At 47.7% G+C, this 17,000-nt stretch overlaps 1 protein-coding gene across 1 annotated transcript in view; it reads right to left on the reverse strand.

Moving 5' to 3' along the window:
- STAT1 (signal transducer and activator of transcription 1) overlaps positions 1-17,000 on the reverse strand; it is a 1,171,385-nt gene that overhangs the window by 57,655 nt on the left and 1,096,730 nt on the right. Inside the window, exon 18 of the mRNA XM_068244925.1 lies at positions 1,901-2,086. Within this exon, the coding sequence (XP_068101026.1) occupies positions 1,901-2,086 (186 nt within the window). The remainder of the gene's footprint in view (positions 1-1,900; positions 2,087-17,000) is intronic.

Here is a 17,000-nt window from a genome sequence, read left to right on the forward strand (position 1 = left end):
CGTCATCAATGTCATCACATCAGGGGGAGTCCCGATCCACCCCATAGCGCAGCCTGGCAGTGATTGGCCAGGCTGCACAAGGGGTCTGCGCGGGGGGTGCTTTTTCGTGGCGTGTAGCGGCGGCGATCGGAACAAACACGTGTTTGAAAAAAAAATTATGCAAATCAGCCCACCAGGGCCTGAGTAATCCACCGCGGCCTTACTGGACGAGCTGAGCTCGTCCCTAACACTCAGGTGGTTTTTAAAGAGTACTTGAGAGATGGAGTCATATGGTGTGTTTATACAGTCCCTTGAGATGTGGGGGGTCCCTCGCTATCCTCTCCGTTCACTTGCAATAACTCCCAGTAATCCAGCCAGTTGTGGGGTAGTGCACATGCGAGCCGTGACTGCCTACCCCACGCCATGCTCTTGTGCCCAGGAGCATTCTGTGCAGTACTAGTGCACAGCCACAGAACGTTCCTGGCTGCTGGAGCGTGACAGAGGGTGTATACGCACCTGTGGTGCGCATGTGCATAACCTTACGACTGACCAGATTACTGGGAGCTATTACAAGTAAATGGAGGGGCCAGCGAGGTACCCCCCACACCTCCTGGGGCTGAAGGAAGACCCAGGTAAGTATAAACATAACATATGACTCCATCTCAGGTTCTCTTTAATTGTATTCCTGTGTTCTAGAGATCCATCTCCTTACATGACATGTATGTGGCCACAGTTTACCCACCCACCCCCATATAAAGTAAAGCCAATAGCCATTCTGGAACTCCCCTACTTGCCCAATGCCAGTTGCAATTGCTCTCCCCCTCTTGCAGCATTTGTTCCTGTCCTGCTTGCAGAATGTACTATATACCTCTGTATACCTTGTCCTAGGACTGTGCGTTTTTCTTCTCTGCTCTCAAAGCTGTCATCAGAGCAGCCTGGTTTACAGTCCTAATCTGCAGCTTCAGAGTTCTCACATAACATGCTTTAGCTGCAGATTAGTACAATACACGGCAGCTGATGACTGTGAGGAGAAAGGCACAGAGCTAGGCAAGGTATACAAAAGTATACAGTACAGTGCACTCTGCAAGCATGACGGGGAACAGATGCTGCAGGCTTCAGGAGGAGGGTGGAGAAAACGTGATGAGATAAAGTCTTGGTGAGGGACACGAACTACAGAGCAGTGTAGGACATAAATTAGCAGTGACAGGCAGGGACGGGGTCTCGGCAAGTCTGCGTGTTATCTAGAAGAGATAATCAGCTAATCACAGCAGTCTGGGCTGACACTGTGCAGGAATCTTTCTTCCCTCTGCAGGGTGGACTCTTCTAGCCTTGGTGACATTGACGTTTATACAGTAACTGCTTCTTGTGACGTTTCTACACGTCACTACCCATGAGGCAATTCGGGCTAGGGCTAATTAATATGCTGCCGCGGAGGAAGTCTCTTAGTGGGCGTGGCTTCAGACTTAAAGTGGAAATAACAAAGAAAATTGAATTTAAATCAGAATTAAAGCCAGGTTTTTCTCTATAATGTGGATGTTCTTTACTCAAAGGCAGTGAGCAGTTAAAGAGGTTACAGTTCCTCTTTAAATGTAATTCTTGCTGTTCGGAATTTAGTTTCTCCTTGTTATATCTTCCTCTTTTTCTTGTTGGATTTATGTATATTGTCGGCCTGGCTGAATTGTAACTATGGCTCCTTTATTGTGTGCTCTGTTTGGTCACATTGTCTCATTGCTATTAATATTGATACTTTTTATGGTATTTACTGCTGCTGTATTCAATGGTCATTTTTCAGTGAACTGTTTGTATATGCCTATTTTTGTTTAATAAAGGTTGATTTAAAAAAAAAAGATTTACATTTTTGCAAGTATATGAGTTAATTGCTGAAGAACTGATCTACACTCATAACATCTTAGGTACTTACTATCTTTAGGTCTGGAGTAGTATCTTCCAAATGCACTATCCTTTGGTGTGTTTGGGTATAAATACTTCAATGGATTCTCTGGAATATTTTCAGCTGCCATTACTTTGTAGTTGCGGATTATATCTGGAAAGGTTACGGCAGAAAGCTCTTTCTTTGTATAGGGCTCCACAGAATGAAAAACTGACTCTGAAATGAAACAATATACATACAATGCTCAAAAAAATAAAGGAAACGCAAAAATAAGACATTATAGATCTGAATGAATGAAATATTCTTATTAAAGAGAATCTGTATTGTTAAAATTGCACAAAAGTAAACATACCAGTGCGTTAGGGGACATCTCCTATTCCCCTCTGTCACAATTTTGCTGCTCCCTGCCGCATTAAAAGTAGTCAAAAACAGTTTTAAAAGGTTTGTTTATAAACAAACAAAATGGCCACCAAAACTGGAAGTAGGTTGATGTACAGTAATGTCCACACATAGAAAATACATCCATACACAAGAAGGCTATATACAGCCTTCCTTTTGAATCTCAAGAGATCATTTGTGTGTTTACCTTCATCTCCCTGCAGCGATCATCCACTGAAGAGTGACAGGCTGATTGTTTCTTCCTGCAGACAGCTCTGTGTCTGTAATTCCTCAATATGTGACAGCCCAGCTCCTTTCACAGCCTAACAGAGGACGATTTATCCAGCTCCTCTGACAAGAGAGCAGAGAGGCTGCCTAATGTAAATAACACACAAGGGAGTGTGCATAGAGGGGGCCGTGCATAACAGAACAACACTGAAGAATTGGCAGCCTTCCAGGCACAAGGCGACAAATCCGACAGGGGAAAAATAAGTTGATTTATTAAAGAGACAGTGATAGTAGAAAGTGCTGCAGTAAGCCAGAGCACATTAGAATAGGTTTAGGAACTTGTAGGATAGTAGAAAAAAGGATGACATTTTTGTTACAGAGTCTCTTTAAATACTTTGTTTTTTACATAGTTGAATGTGCTAAACTAATGGACTAAAGCATCCACCAACTCCTGAACAGTCTGTGGTGCAGCATGGTGTTGGTGGATGGAGGGAGACATGTTGTCCCAGATGTGCTTAATTGGATTCAGGTCTGGGGAATGGATGGGATTTGAGGATCTTATCTCGGTACCTAATGGCAGTCAAACTACCTCTGGGGAGCACAAGGAGAGCTATGCAGCCCCCAAATGAAATGCCCACCCCCCCACACTATTACTGACCCATTGCCAAACCAGTCATGCTGGAGGACGTTGCAGGCAGCAGAATGTTCTCCACAACGTCTCCAGACTCTGTCACATGCTCAGTGTGAACCTGCTTTCATCTGTGAAGAGCACATGGCGCCAGTGGCGAATTGGCCAATCTTGGTGTTCAATGGCAAATGCCAAACCAAGTTGGGCTGTAAGCATAACCCCCAACTGTGGACATTGGGCCCTCATACCACCCTCATGGAGTCTGTTTCTGACCGTTTGAGCAGATACATGCACATTTGAGGCCCACTGGAGGTCATTTTGCAGGGATCTGGCAGTGCTCCTCCTGTTCCTCCTTGCACAAAAGTGGAGGTAGCGGTCCTGCTGCTGGGTTGTAGCTCTCTTACTGTCTCCTCCAAGTCTCTTGATGTACTGGCCTGTCTCATGGTAGCACCTCCATGCTATGGACACTACGCTGACAAACACAGCAAACCTTGCCACAGCTTGCACTGACGTGTCATCCTGGATGAGCTACATTACCTGAGCCACTTTTGTGGGTTGCAGACTCCATCTCATGCTACCACTAGAGTGAAAGCAACACCAGCATTCAAAAGTGATAAAAATATCAGCCAGCAGAAAGCATAGGAACTGAGAAGTGGTCTGTGGTCACCACTCCTTTATTGGGTATGTCTTGCTAATTGTCTATAACTTCCACCTGTTGTTTAATTCCATTTGCACAACAGCATGTGAAATTGATTGTCATTGTTGCTACCTAAGTGGACAATTTGATTTCACAGAAGTGTGATTGACTTGGAGTTACATTGTGTTGTTTAAGTGTTCCCTTTATTTCTTTGATCAGTGTAGGTAGGGGTGGATAAGTAGGTAGCATTGTTATCCTTTGTTTAATTTTCAACCAGTAGATAGGGGTGGATAATTAGGTAGCATTGTTGTCCTTTGTTCAATTTCCAACCTGGACATCATCTGAAAGCACTTAATGTTCTCCTATTTTCTTTTATTTGTTGTGGTTGAATTTTTAAAATTCAACCTCTCCAATACCAATACCATAATACAAAGCTTAGTTTGTAGCAATATATTATAACACAATAGATATAACACAATAGCTGTATTATGTTGTTGGATAATAATTACAATAAAAATTGGATTTTCAAATTGCGAATGCCATTTTTAGAAAAGTAAAATCCTGTACTGTTATTTTTCCAAGTTTCAAGACTCAGTTATGTTAAACTATTCCTATAAAGCCAATATAAGTGAAACTGGTGGTATCACACAAAACAATGGTCTGATGGGGTGGGTAGAAAGGGTAATATGTGAAACACAAGTCAAAGAGGTGCTATGGTAAGGTTGTCTTAAAGAGAATCTGTATTGTTAAAATCGCACAAAAGTAAACATACCAGAGCGTTAGGGGACATCTCCTATTTCCCTCTGTCACAATTTTGCTGCTCCCCGCCGCATTAAAAGTGGTTAAAAACAGTTTTAAAAAGTTTGTTTATAAACAAACAAAATGGCCACCAAAACAGGAAGTAGATTGATGTACAGTATGTCCACACATAGAAAATACATCCATACACAAGCAGGCTGTATACAGCTTTCCTTTTGAATCTCAAGAGATCATTTGTGTGTTTCTTTCCCCCTGCAGCTATCTTCCACTGAAGTATCAGGCTATTTCTTCCTGCAGAGTGCAGACAGCTGTGCCTGTATGTAATTCCTCAGTATGTGAAAGCCCAGCCAGCTCAGAGGAGGATTTATCCAGCTTGTAAAAGATAATAGAGCAGAGAGAAGCTGTCCTAATCTAAATAATACACAGGCAGTGTGCAGAGAGAGGCCTGGAGGGGGGAGATGCATCACAGAACCACAACACTGAAGAACTTGGCAGCCTTCCAGACACAGGCTGACAAGTCTGACAAGAGAGAGATAAGTTGATTTATTACAGAGACTGTGATAGTACAAAGTGCTGCAGTAAGCCAGAACACATTAGAATAGCTTTTGGAACTTGTAGGATGATAAAAAACAGGATGCAATTTTTGTTACGGAGTCTCTTTAAAGGACTTACGAGGCGAAAAAAAAAAAAAAAGTTAAGTACCTGCATCAAATTTGAATGCACGGAGGACACCATCCACGCCCTCCGTGCAGTTCCGCTTGGTTCCCGCTGTTCAATCGCCGCACCGGCTCTAGGGCCTCCCCCGATCTGCGCTACAGGTTGTCTCCTGTGCGTAGAACGGGGGGTGGTGTGGCCCGAGAGCTGCGCAGCCACACTCGCGTTTATGCGGACTGCGCAGCCGCGGCCAGCTCCGGCTGCCATTTTACATGAGGCAAGAGAGCCCAACCCGGGCTGTTGGGTCGGGAGCGGCCCGGGGGGGCGATTGAACAGCGGGGACCCGACAGAACTGCACGGAAGGTGCGGATGGCGTCCTCCGTGCATTAAAATTGGATGCAGGTACTTACCGTAAGTCATTTAACACCTTTTAATATTATAGTGGCCAATAAGCAATTCACTTTTCTCCTCAATTTTCTCTTAGGAGATATTTTTTCATTTTCTATTTAAAGCATAACTGCCGGGCTTAAAATCAAAAATCAATTCTTTATTTTTATCTGGTAAACAAGTAATAAGGATGCTAACCTGGCAGTCTAAAAGTTAAAAATCACTCTTATTTTTCTTCTCCATAAAAGATCACTCCCCAGTTTCCCTGGCTCTTATTTGGTACATATGGAAGTTACAGTGCATGCTAAGTTTTCTTTTTTCTTCTTCTTTACTTTCCCCCCAGACATAGCTAATGCAGCCTCATTGACTGAAGCCTCTTTCCCTCTTGTTTTCCCCTCCCACACCTCTGTTCCTCTCTGATTGGCCAATATTTATCATGCTGAGACAATGCACTTTCTACTGCAGAACTGGGTGGGAATGTCTGAAGACTGGGAGGAGGGCTGGCTGCATACAAAAACAGAGTAAGGGAGGAAATTATGTCAGGATTGGCTTCAAGATAGACGGAGTCAAAATGGAAAATCCTAAGAAGGATTTTCTCTTTTTTAACTATAGAAAAATCACTAAAATCAAAACATGGGCAGTGCAATACATATGTTATGTAAGTAGAGCAAGTATTTATCTACTTATATATATATGTGGGTTGGGGGGTTGCAGATAGTATGGCTGACAGCTCCTCTTTAAATAGCTTTTCAGCACTTTGCAACTGAAAAAGTACCAAAAAGTAGGTAAAAAGTACTAGCAAAATTATTTTGCCTATTTTCTTGCTTGCTGGTGGCTTAAAAGGAACCTAAACTGAGAGGGGTATGGATGTCTCCTTTTAAACAATACCATTTGCCTGGTATTCCTGCTGATCTCTTTGATTGCAGTAGTGGTTGAATCACACACCTGAAACAAGCATGCAGCTAATCCAGTCTGACTTCAGTCAGAGCACCTGATCTGCATGCTTGTTGAGAGTCAGGCAACTGGTATTATTTTAAAAGGAAATATCCATATCCTTCTCAGTTTAGGTTCCTTTTAAAAAGGTATTTTAGTGACAAGTTTATAAATATCAACTAGGAAAAAAATTTAGGAGAAAAAGTTAATTGCATATGGGTCAGTGTCTCTCTTAAAAAAGCATGACAGATATACTAGTCCCTAAGGGGCCCATACACCTAAATGATTCTCCCGTCATTATACAGCAGATTCGATCACTGTGATCAAATCCAGTGGTGCTCAGCAGAGCTCGAATATTCGAGTAGCTCGAATATTCGAGCTCTTTCTCAGCTATTCGAGCTCGGTATTCGAGCTCCGAATAGCTAGAGCTATTCGAATGGGGTATTCGAGTACACTCGAATAGCCCATTCACTATTCGAGCTATTCGAGCAAAACGGCGCTATTCGAGCTCGGTACCGAGCTCGAATAGCGTCATAGCCCAGATTGATGTCCTTAGAGCCAATCAGAGGGCTCCCAGGCCCTCTGACGGCAGCCAATCACAGAGGGGGACCCTGGCCAGCCCCTACCCTATAAATAGCGGCCGCCATGTTAGGTTTCTCCGTGCTTGCCTGAGACTTGTACAGAGAGAGAGTTGCTCCTTTGTGCTTTGGCTTAGCAAGAGCTCTATTGTGGTCATTTACCTAGCGTTTTTGCTCACATACACCTCCTATATACACCTATATTGTTGTTAGTTAGATAGACATTGTATTTTAGTTAGTAGCTTTTGTGTTACATAGACAGAGACACAGCTGCTGCAGGATTACACAGCTTTAGGCCTCAGGGCCTGCCTGTGTGGGCAGCTGTTCTCTCCTGTCCTCTGTTAGTATATTTCTCTCATCTATACCAGTATTTCTGCTGCTGTCCTTTACTACTGATTGATTCTGTATTTAGTATTGTAGTTAGGCTAGCCTAGGACACTCACTGTCACTGTTCATAGGCTAAGGCTAAGGCTACTAGCTCCTGCGTGTGTGCACTCACAGTCTTGTACACACACACTCTATTTCCTTCTGATTAGTGATTGATTATTGTAATTAGTTAGTTACTTACTGTTACTACTTGTTACTCTTACTGTACTAGGAGTCTAGGACACTCAGTCACTGTTCATCGGCTACTAGCTCCTGCGTGTGTGCACTCAGTGTCTGATTACACACTACACACACTCTATTTCCTTCTGATTACTGATTGATTATTGTAATTAGTTAGTTACTTACTGTTACTACTTGTTACTCTTAGTGTACTAGGAGTCTAGGACACTCAGTCACTGTTCATAGGCTACTAGCTCCTGCGTGTGTGCACTCACTGTCTGAGTACACACTACACACACTCTATTTCCTTCTGATTAGTGATTGATTGATTATTGTAATTAGTTAGTTACTTACTGTTACTACTTGTTACTCGCAGGTGCCCATACACTCGTCAGATTGGCAGAAGATAGATAAGAAATGCATCTGATGATCTATCTGATGCGTTTTTAGAACATTTTTTACCAGGATAGAATTCCAATAGATTTCAGTTTGAAATCTGTTGAAATTCGATCTGATGGCATTTTTTTGCCATCAGATTTCCATTAAGGCCAATGCAAACTGATAAGCAATCTCATCAGATCGACCTAAATTTTCCACCCTGCTAGTTCGATGGAAATCCATCGAAATCGATCGAAATCGGCCGTCGATCGGTCGATTGGCCAACCGATTTGCGATCGATCGATCGATCGATCGACCGCGATCGATCGGTCGGCCAGAAAATCGGCTGAGTGTATGGGCTGCTTTACTGTACTAGGAGTCTAGGACACTCAGTCACTGTTCATCGGCTACTAGCTCCTGCGTGTGTGCACTCAGTGTCTGAGTACACACTACACACACTCTATTTCCTTCTGATTACTGATTGATTATTGTAATTAGTTAGTTACTTACTGTTACTACTTGTTACTCTTACTGTACTAGGAGTCTAGGACACTCAGTCACTGTTCATAGGCTACTAGCTCCTGCGTGTGTGCACTCACTGTCTGAGTACACACTACACACACTCTATTTCCTTCTGATTACTGATTGATTATTGTAATTAGTTAGTTACTTACTGTTACTACTTGTTACTCTTACTGTACTAGGAGTCTAGGACACTCAGTCACTGTTCATAGGCTACTAGCTCCTGCGTGTGTGCACTCACTGTCTGAGTACACACTACACACACTCTATTTCCTTCTGATTACTGATTGATTATTGTAATTAGTTAGTTACTTACTGTTACTACTTGTTACTCTTACTGTACTAGGAGTCTAGGACACTCAGTCACTGTTCATAGGCTACTAGCTCCTGCGTGTGTGCACTCACTGTCTGAGTACACACTACACACACTCTATTTCCTTCTGATTATTGATTGATTATTGTAATTAGTTAGTTACTTACTGTTACTACTTGTTACTCTTACTGTACTAGGAGTCTAGGACACTCAGTCACTGTTCATAGGCTACTAGCTCCTGCGTGTGTGCACTCACTGTCTGAGTACACACTACACACACTCTATTTCCTTCTGATTACTGATTGATTATTGTAATTATTTAGTTACTTACTGTTACTACTTGTTACTCTTACTGTACTAGGAGTCTAGGACACTCAGTCACTGTTCATAGGCTACTAGCTCCTGCGTGTGTGCACTCACTGTCTGAGTACACACTACACACACTCTATTTCCTTCTGATTACTGATTGATTATTGTAATTAGTTAGTTACTTACTGTTACTACTTGTTACTCTTACTGTACTAGGAGTCTAGGACACTCAGTCACTGTTCATAGGCTACTAGCTCCTGCGTGTGTGCACTCACTGTCTGAGTACACACTACACACACTCTATTTCCTTCTGATTACTGATTGATTATTGTAATTAGTTAGTTACTTACTGTTACTACTTGTTACTCTTACTGTACTAGGAGTCTAGGACACTCAGTCACTGTTCATAGGCTACTAGCTCCTGCGTGTGTGCACTCACTGTCTGAGTACACACTACACACACTCTATTTCCTTCTGATTACTGATTGATTATTGTAATTAGTTAGTTACTTACTGTTACTACTTGTTACTCTTACTGTACTAGGAGTCTAGGACACTCAGTCACTGTTCATAGGCTACTAGCTCCTGCGTGTGTGCACTCACTGTCTGAGTACACACTACACACACTCTATTTCCTTCTGATTACTGATTGATTATTGTAATTAGTTAGTTACTTACTGTTACTACTTGTTACTCTTACTGTACTAGGAGTCTAGGACACTCAGTCACTGTTCATAGGCTACTAGCTCCTGCGTGTGTGCACTCACTGTCTGAGTACACACTACACACACTCTATTTCCTTCTGATTACTGATTGATTATTGTAATTAGTTAGTTACTTACTGTTACTACTTGTTACTCTTACTGTACTAGGAGTCTAGGACACTCAGTCACTGTTCATAGGCTACTAGCTCCTGCGTGTGTGCACTCACTATCTGTGTACACACACTACACACACTCCATTTCCTTCTGATAACTGATTGCTTATTGTAATTAGTTAGTTGTACTTCCTGACTGTTACAACTTACTTACTGTACTAGGGACACTCACTCAGTCACCTCACCCACCAACCCACTCCATTAAAGTACCCCACTTTTCACCCGCCCTTTTAAAAAACTTTTGTCTATATGCCCAAAACATCGAAGATGTCTGGAAGTGGCAGCCAGCGCGGTTTGGGCAAGGGGAAGGGCAGCAAGGGAATCAGGAGGAGAGGGAGCAGCATTGTGGCAGGCCGCGGCCGCGCCACCATGCACAGTTCCGCAGCAGCAGCAGCAGCGTCAGTGGCTAACATTCCTCCCATAGCCACTGGCCGTGGACGCCTTGGGCGCCGCCCAGCAGGAGCATCTGCAACTCACGCTGCAGAGACACAGCAGCAGCAGCGTGTAGCACCTGCTCCGATTTTCCTCCAGCCGGGTCGGAAACGTCCCATTGAGGAAAAGCATGCAGACACTGTGGTGCAACTCATGACGGAGGATGAGCAGCCCGCCATCAGCTCTGCATCCGAGGCCTCCACCCTCACCACCACCACCACCACCCCTGTTCGCAGCAGCCGCCCAGCAGGGTCTGGGGAGGAGGCCAGTTCACCGTCACTCGCCGACCTGTCATTCAGCAGTCTTTTGACCCCAGGCATCATGAGTAAATTGTCTGCTGTTGTTGGCGATCTTGAGGAGGAGATGCTGATGGGCACTTTGGGGGATGAGGGATTGGACAGCAAGACTGTGGCGACAGTCAAGCAGCCCATCCATGCATCAGGAGAGGAGTTTGGGGGGTCATCATCCCAGCAGGACATGTTTCAGGAGGGGGAGGATGATGATGACCCGGTGACAGACAGAGACTGGGTGCCACCACCTCCAGGGGATGTCGTCCTCAGCAGCTCTGAGGAGGAGGAGGAGGATGCGCTTGTGGGCCTTGCAAGGAGGCGCATCATTGCAAGCATTGGCAGCAGTAGGCAGGTCCCACAGCCAGCTGGTGTCTCAGGCTCAGCAGCAGCAGCAGCAGCATCATCTGCCAGTACCACCACCAGCCGCACCCAAGCCCCCCCCCCCAACCACCACAGGGAGACAGGCAGCAGCGCTTCCATGCCGTAGGGGGATGTTTCTGTCACCAATCTGGCGATATTTCACCATGCCCACTGTGTACAGCAAGTACGCCACTTGCAACCACTGTCAGCGGAAGTTGAGCAGAGGTGCAGACCCCTTAAAGTTCAGCACCAGCTCGCTCATCAACCACCTTGCTGCGAAACATTTCCACCAGCATGAGGAGTTCCAGAGGCTGAAGGCATCTGGTGCTGGCAGTGGCACCACACCCATCACTGCACAGCCTTCAGCAGCAGCAGCAGCAGCAACAGCAGCCACCCGCCCTCCTGCTCCTCCAGCAGCACCAGCAGGAGTGCGGAAACGCACTGCTCCTCCCCCCTCTGCAACTCCTGCCGCCGACACTGAGGCCTGTTCTGGCAGCCAGTCCTCAGTGGCCTCCTCCGCTGTGTCTGCTGATTCCCGTGCCAGCAAAAGGCCACGCCAGAGCCTTTTGAGCGAGTCCTTCCAGGGGGTGGTTAGGGCTCTGCCTCCCAGCAGCCGTCGCGTGCGGCAGCTGAACGGCTTGCTGGCACGGGCCATGTGCTCCCAACTCCTGCCGTACACGCTCGTGCAGGAGGGGAGCGACATTCGTGCGCTGCTTGCTTGCGCAGCCCCAGACTGGCAGCTCCCCAGCAGACACTTTTTCTCCCGCAAGGCCATTCCTGCACTGCACCGCTTTGTGATGGCCAATGTGGAGAGAGGGCTGGAGCACGCGGTTGGTGAAAGGGTCCACGTCACCATGGACTCCTGGAGCAGCCGCTTCGGGACAGGCCGCTACCTGTCCTTCACTGTCCACTGGGTCAGCTTGGTGGAAGGGGGTGAGGATGGGAGAGCAGCAGCGGGCACAGCAGCAGCAGCAACACAGTGGGTGGTGCCACCCCGCAGGGTCAGGGGAACTGCAGCAGGTTCCTCCGATCCTCTGCCATCCTCCGGCACACCTGGCCAAACCCCCCGCCTCAGCAGCAGCGTGAAGGCCCGCCACTGCCAAGCGCTGCTGCACTTGGTCAGCCTTGGGAAGACCAAGCTGACGGCAACCCATGTGTTGGCCAAACTCCAGGAGCAGGAGAGGATTTGGCTGACCCCCAGAGGCCTCAGAGTCGGAAAGGTGGTGGCCGACAATGGGGCCAATTTGGTTGCCGCAATAGACAGGGGAAACCTGACCCACATCCCCTGTCTTGCCCATGTGCTGAACCTGGTGGTGCAAAAGTTCTTGCGCACCTACCAGGGGATGGGCGAACTGCTGGAAACGGCAAGGAACGTTGTGCGTCACTTCCGGCGCTCGGCTGCAGCCTGTGCGAGCCTGGAAGACGTGCAAAAGGAGCTGGATCTGCCACGCCATCGGCTGATCCTTGACGTTCCGACTCGCTGGAACTCCACCCTGGCGATGTTGGAGCGTCTGGTTGAACAGAAGCACGCTGTCAACCAGTACCTTGCCCTGGCCACTGTTTCCGCCGCTCAGAGAAGGGACAAGACCAGCAACATCCCGTCCATCGTCCCCGATGATGACTGGAGGCACATGCAGCAGGTGTGCTTAGTGCTGGCTCCCTTTCTGCAGGCCACTAACATGGTGAGCAGGGACCATGCTATGGTCTGCGAGTGGGTGCCCCTGGTTTGTCTGCTGAACAGGGCCCTCGATGCTTTGCTGGAACAGGGAGCGGCAGCCTTGGACCAGCAGGAGCGGCAAGCAGCTGCACAGTCCACCTCTGAGGGGGAGGAGGAGGAGGACTTGGTGGAGGTCCCTGACCTTGCTGCTGATGAGGGGGAGCAGCACAGTGCAGCTGAGTTGGTGCGGGGGTGGAGAGAGGATGAGGCTGACGAGGCAGAGGAGGAGGATGAGGACAGCAGCACTGCCGTCGATGTGCCAGCAGACGTGGCCCGCCTCTTCCCAATGGCAGCGCACATGCTGACGTGCCTGCGCAGGGACCCCAGGGTGATCCAGATGAAGCAGAGGGAGGGCATCTGGATCAGCAAGATGTTGGACCCACGCCTCAAGGGGAAGTTGAGCCAGTTCCTGCCGCCTGCAGGAGGAGACCCAGCGCAACAAATAAGGAGCTTGCAGCAGGCCCTTGTTGAGCGCTTGGAGGAAGCCTTCCCCCAGCCTTCCACCCCCACTGTCCAGCAGCCAGCACAGAGGCAGCAGCAGGTGCCTGCATCCAGCAGCAGCAAGCGCCCCACAGACCTGCTGTCTCTCAGCCACGAGCTCTACAGGACTGTAGAGGCTCCGGCAGCAGTGACTAGAGAGGAGGTGCATGCAGCAGCATCCTCCTCCGGTCACAGCCAGCGCCTGACCCGCATGGTGGCTGACTACATGGGGTCCTACAGCGGGCTTGACAGCGATGCCCCTGTTGATCCCATGGAGTATTGGGTCAAGCGCCTGGAGATCTGGAGCGAGCTGGCGCAGTACGCCCTGGAAGTGCTGTCCTGCCCCCCTTCCAGCGTGCTGTCCGAGCGCTGCTTCAGTGCAGCTGGTGGCGTGGTCACCGAGAAACGCTCACGTCTGTCTCACAAGTCTGTGGACAGACTGACGTTTCTCAAGATGAACCAGGCGTGGGTGGAAGGCGAGTTCCTGGCCCCTGTTGTCGGCGAGAGGGGGACATGAACTGGCTAAGAACCATCGTTAATGTGCCTTACCACCCTTTACCACCTCCTGGCTCCTGCTCACTAAGCCAGCCTGGTTCACTTTGAATATTACGTCGCCTGCAGCCACACATTTTACACCTACAGTGGGCTGCTGTGTGCTGCTGCTGCTGTCTGTCTGTGTTTCCCACCGCCAGGTTACACAGATTTACCTTCTGCTGCCACTCTGCCACCAGCTATTACGTCAAACAATAGCTATATATCTGTGTAATTTCTTTTACAAACAAAACCAAAAAACCATTAAAAAAAAAAAGGTTTAATTTTTCTGAGGTGCCCGGGTTGAAAACTGTGTTGTCCCAGTTGTGTATTGGACACAATGTGGGCTGCACGACCGCTGTCTGGGACCTCCTGTTGTGTTTATTTACGGCCTGGTATCACCGCTAGGTACCAGGGCTATTATGTCACGCTGTCTACCTGCTGCCACACTCACACTACTCCTCCATTACTCCTGCTGCTGCTGTCTGTCTGTGTTTCCCACCGCCAGGGTACACAGATTTACCTTCTGCTGCCACTCTGCCACCAGCTATTACGTCAAAAAATAGCTATATATCTGTGTAATTGGTTGTAAAACCAAAACTACAAAACCATTACAAAAAAAGGTTTAATTTTTCTGAGGTGCCCGGGTTGAAAACTGTGTTGTCCCAGTTGTGTATTGGACACAATGTGGGCTGCACGACCGCTGTCTGGGACTAGTGATGGGCGAACACCTGGATGTTCGGGTTCGGGAAAGTTCGCCGAACATGACCGAGATGTTCGGCATGTTCGGGCCGAACCCCGAACTTTCCGAACATCCAGCTTTTGGGGGCCATATGGGGTCGCAGGCATAAGGGGGGAGCATGCCCCGATCGCGGGGGGGGGGGGGGTCGGAAATTCCCCCCACCCCCTCCGCTAGCGCTCCCCCCTCTGCCTGCTTCCCCATTCAAAAGTTTAAGCAAAGTACCTGTAGTGGATGGCCTGGCAGTGGGCGGCACTGTGGAGTGAGGAGGAGGAGTCCGGAGAGTGACGAGTTGAGGGAGGCCGGGCAGCGGGCGGTTCAGCGGAAGTACCCTTGTGGTACTTCCGCCCTTTCTCTGACCTCACGCCCGCTGCCCGGCCTCCCTCAACTCGTCACTCTCCGGACTCCTCCTCCTCACTCCACAGTGCCGCCCACTGCCAGGCCATCCACTACAAGTACTTTGCTTAAACTTTTGAATGGGGAAGCGGGCAGAGGGGGGAGCGCTAGCGGAGGGGGTGGGGGGAATTTCCGACCCCCCCCGCGATCAGGGCATGCTCCCCCCTTATGCCTGCGACCCCATAGGGGGGCAGTATTCGGCCGAACAGGGCACTGTTCGGCCGAACAGGGGCCCTGTTCGGCCCTGTTCGGCGGCCATTAGAAGTTCGGGGCGAACCCGAACTTAAAAGGCCGAACACCATCAGGTGTTCGGCCGAACGCGAACATCACCCGAACAGGGTGATGTTCTGCAGAACCCGAACAGTGGCGAACACTGTTCGCCCAACACTATCTGGGACCTCCTGTTGTGTTTGTTTACGGCCTGGTATCACCGCTAGGTACCAGGGCTATTATGTCACGCTGTCTACCTGCTGCCACACTCACACTACTCCTCCATTACTCCTGCTGCTGCTGTCTGTCTGTGTTTCCCACTGCCAGGGTACACAGAATTACCTTCTGCTGCCACACTGCCACCAGCTATTACGTCAAACAATAGCTGCTCACATAATTACTCCTCCATTCCTCCTCCTGCTGCTGCTACTGTCTGTCTGTGTTTCCCACCGCCAGGGTACACAGATTTACCTTCTGCTGCCACTCTGCCACCAGCTATTACGTCAAAAAATAGCTATATATCTGTGTAATTGGTTGTAAAACCAAAACTACAAAACCATTACAAAAAAAGGTTTAATTTTTCTGAGGTGCCCGGGTTGAAAACTGTGTTGTCCCAGTTGTGTATTGGACACAATGTGGGCTGCACGACCGCTGTCTGGGACCTCCTGTTGTGTTTATTTACGGCCTGGTATCACCGCTAGGTACCAGGGCTATTATGTCACGCTGTCTACCTGCTGCCACACTCACACTACTCCTCCATTACTCCTGCTGCTGCTGTCTGTCTGTGTTTCCCACTGCCAGGGTACACAGAATTACCTTCTGCTGCCACACTGCCACCAGCTATTACGTCAAACAATAGCTGCTCACATAATTACTCCTCCATTCCTCCTCCTGCTGCTGCTGCTGTCTGTCTGTGTTTCCCACCGCCAGGGTACACAGATTTACCTTCTGCTGCCACTCTGCCACCAGCTATTACGTCAAAAAATAGCTATATATCTGTGTAATTGGTTGTAAAACCAAAACTACAAAACCATTACAAAAAAAGGTTTAATTTTTCTGAGGTGCCCGGGTTGAAAACTGTGTTGTCCCAGTTGTGTATTGGACACAATGTGGGCTGCACGACCGCTGTCTGGGACCTCCTGTTGTGTTTATTTACAGCCCTGGTATCACCGCTAGGTACCAGGGCTATTATGTCACGCTGCCTGCCTCATTGACTGCATGCTGCCACACACTCATCCTCCTCCTCCTGCTGCTGAATTTACCTCCTGCTGTCTGTGTGTTTCCACTGCCAGGGAGCACATACAATGGCGCTTCCAACATGCGTGCGCCACCAGCTATTTGTTGTTACGCTCAAAAATAGCTGCATTTCTTTAAAAAAAAAAATGAAAAGAGAAATAAGTGAAGAAGAAGAAGACGATATAGGAGAAGATGAAGAAGAAGAAGATGAAGAAGAAGAAGATGAAGAAGAAGAAGATGAAGAAGAAGAAGAAGAAGAAGAAGAAGAAGAAGAAGAAGAAGAAGAAGAAGAAGAAGAAGAAGAAGAAGAAGAAGAAGAAGAAGAAGAAGAAGAAGATGATGAAGAAGATGAAGAAGATGAAGATGAAGAAGAAGATGAAGAAGATGAAGAAGATGAAGATGAAGAAGATGAAGAAGAAGAAGATGAAGAAGATGAAGATGAAGAAGATGAAGAAGAAGAAGATGAAGAAGAAGAAGAAGAAGATGAAGAAGATGAAGAAGATGAAGATGAAGAAGAAGATGAAGAAGATGAAGAAGATGAAGAAGAAGAAGATGAAGAAGATGAAGATGAAGAAGATGAAGAAGAAGATGAAGAAGATGAAGATGAAGAAG

Source organism: Hyperolius riggenbachi, chromosome 7 (genome assembly GCF_040937935.1).
Source record: "Hyperolius riggenbachi isolate aHypRig1 chromosome 7, aHypRig1.pri, whole genome shotgun sequence".
In the NCBI taxonomy this organism is placed as follows: Eukaryota; Metazoa; Chordata; class Amphibia; order Anura; family Hyperoliidae; genus Hyperolius; species Hyperolius riggenbachi.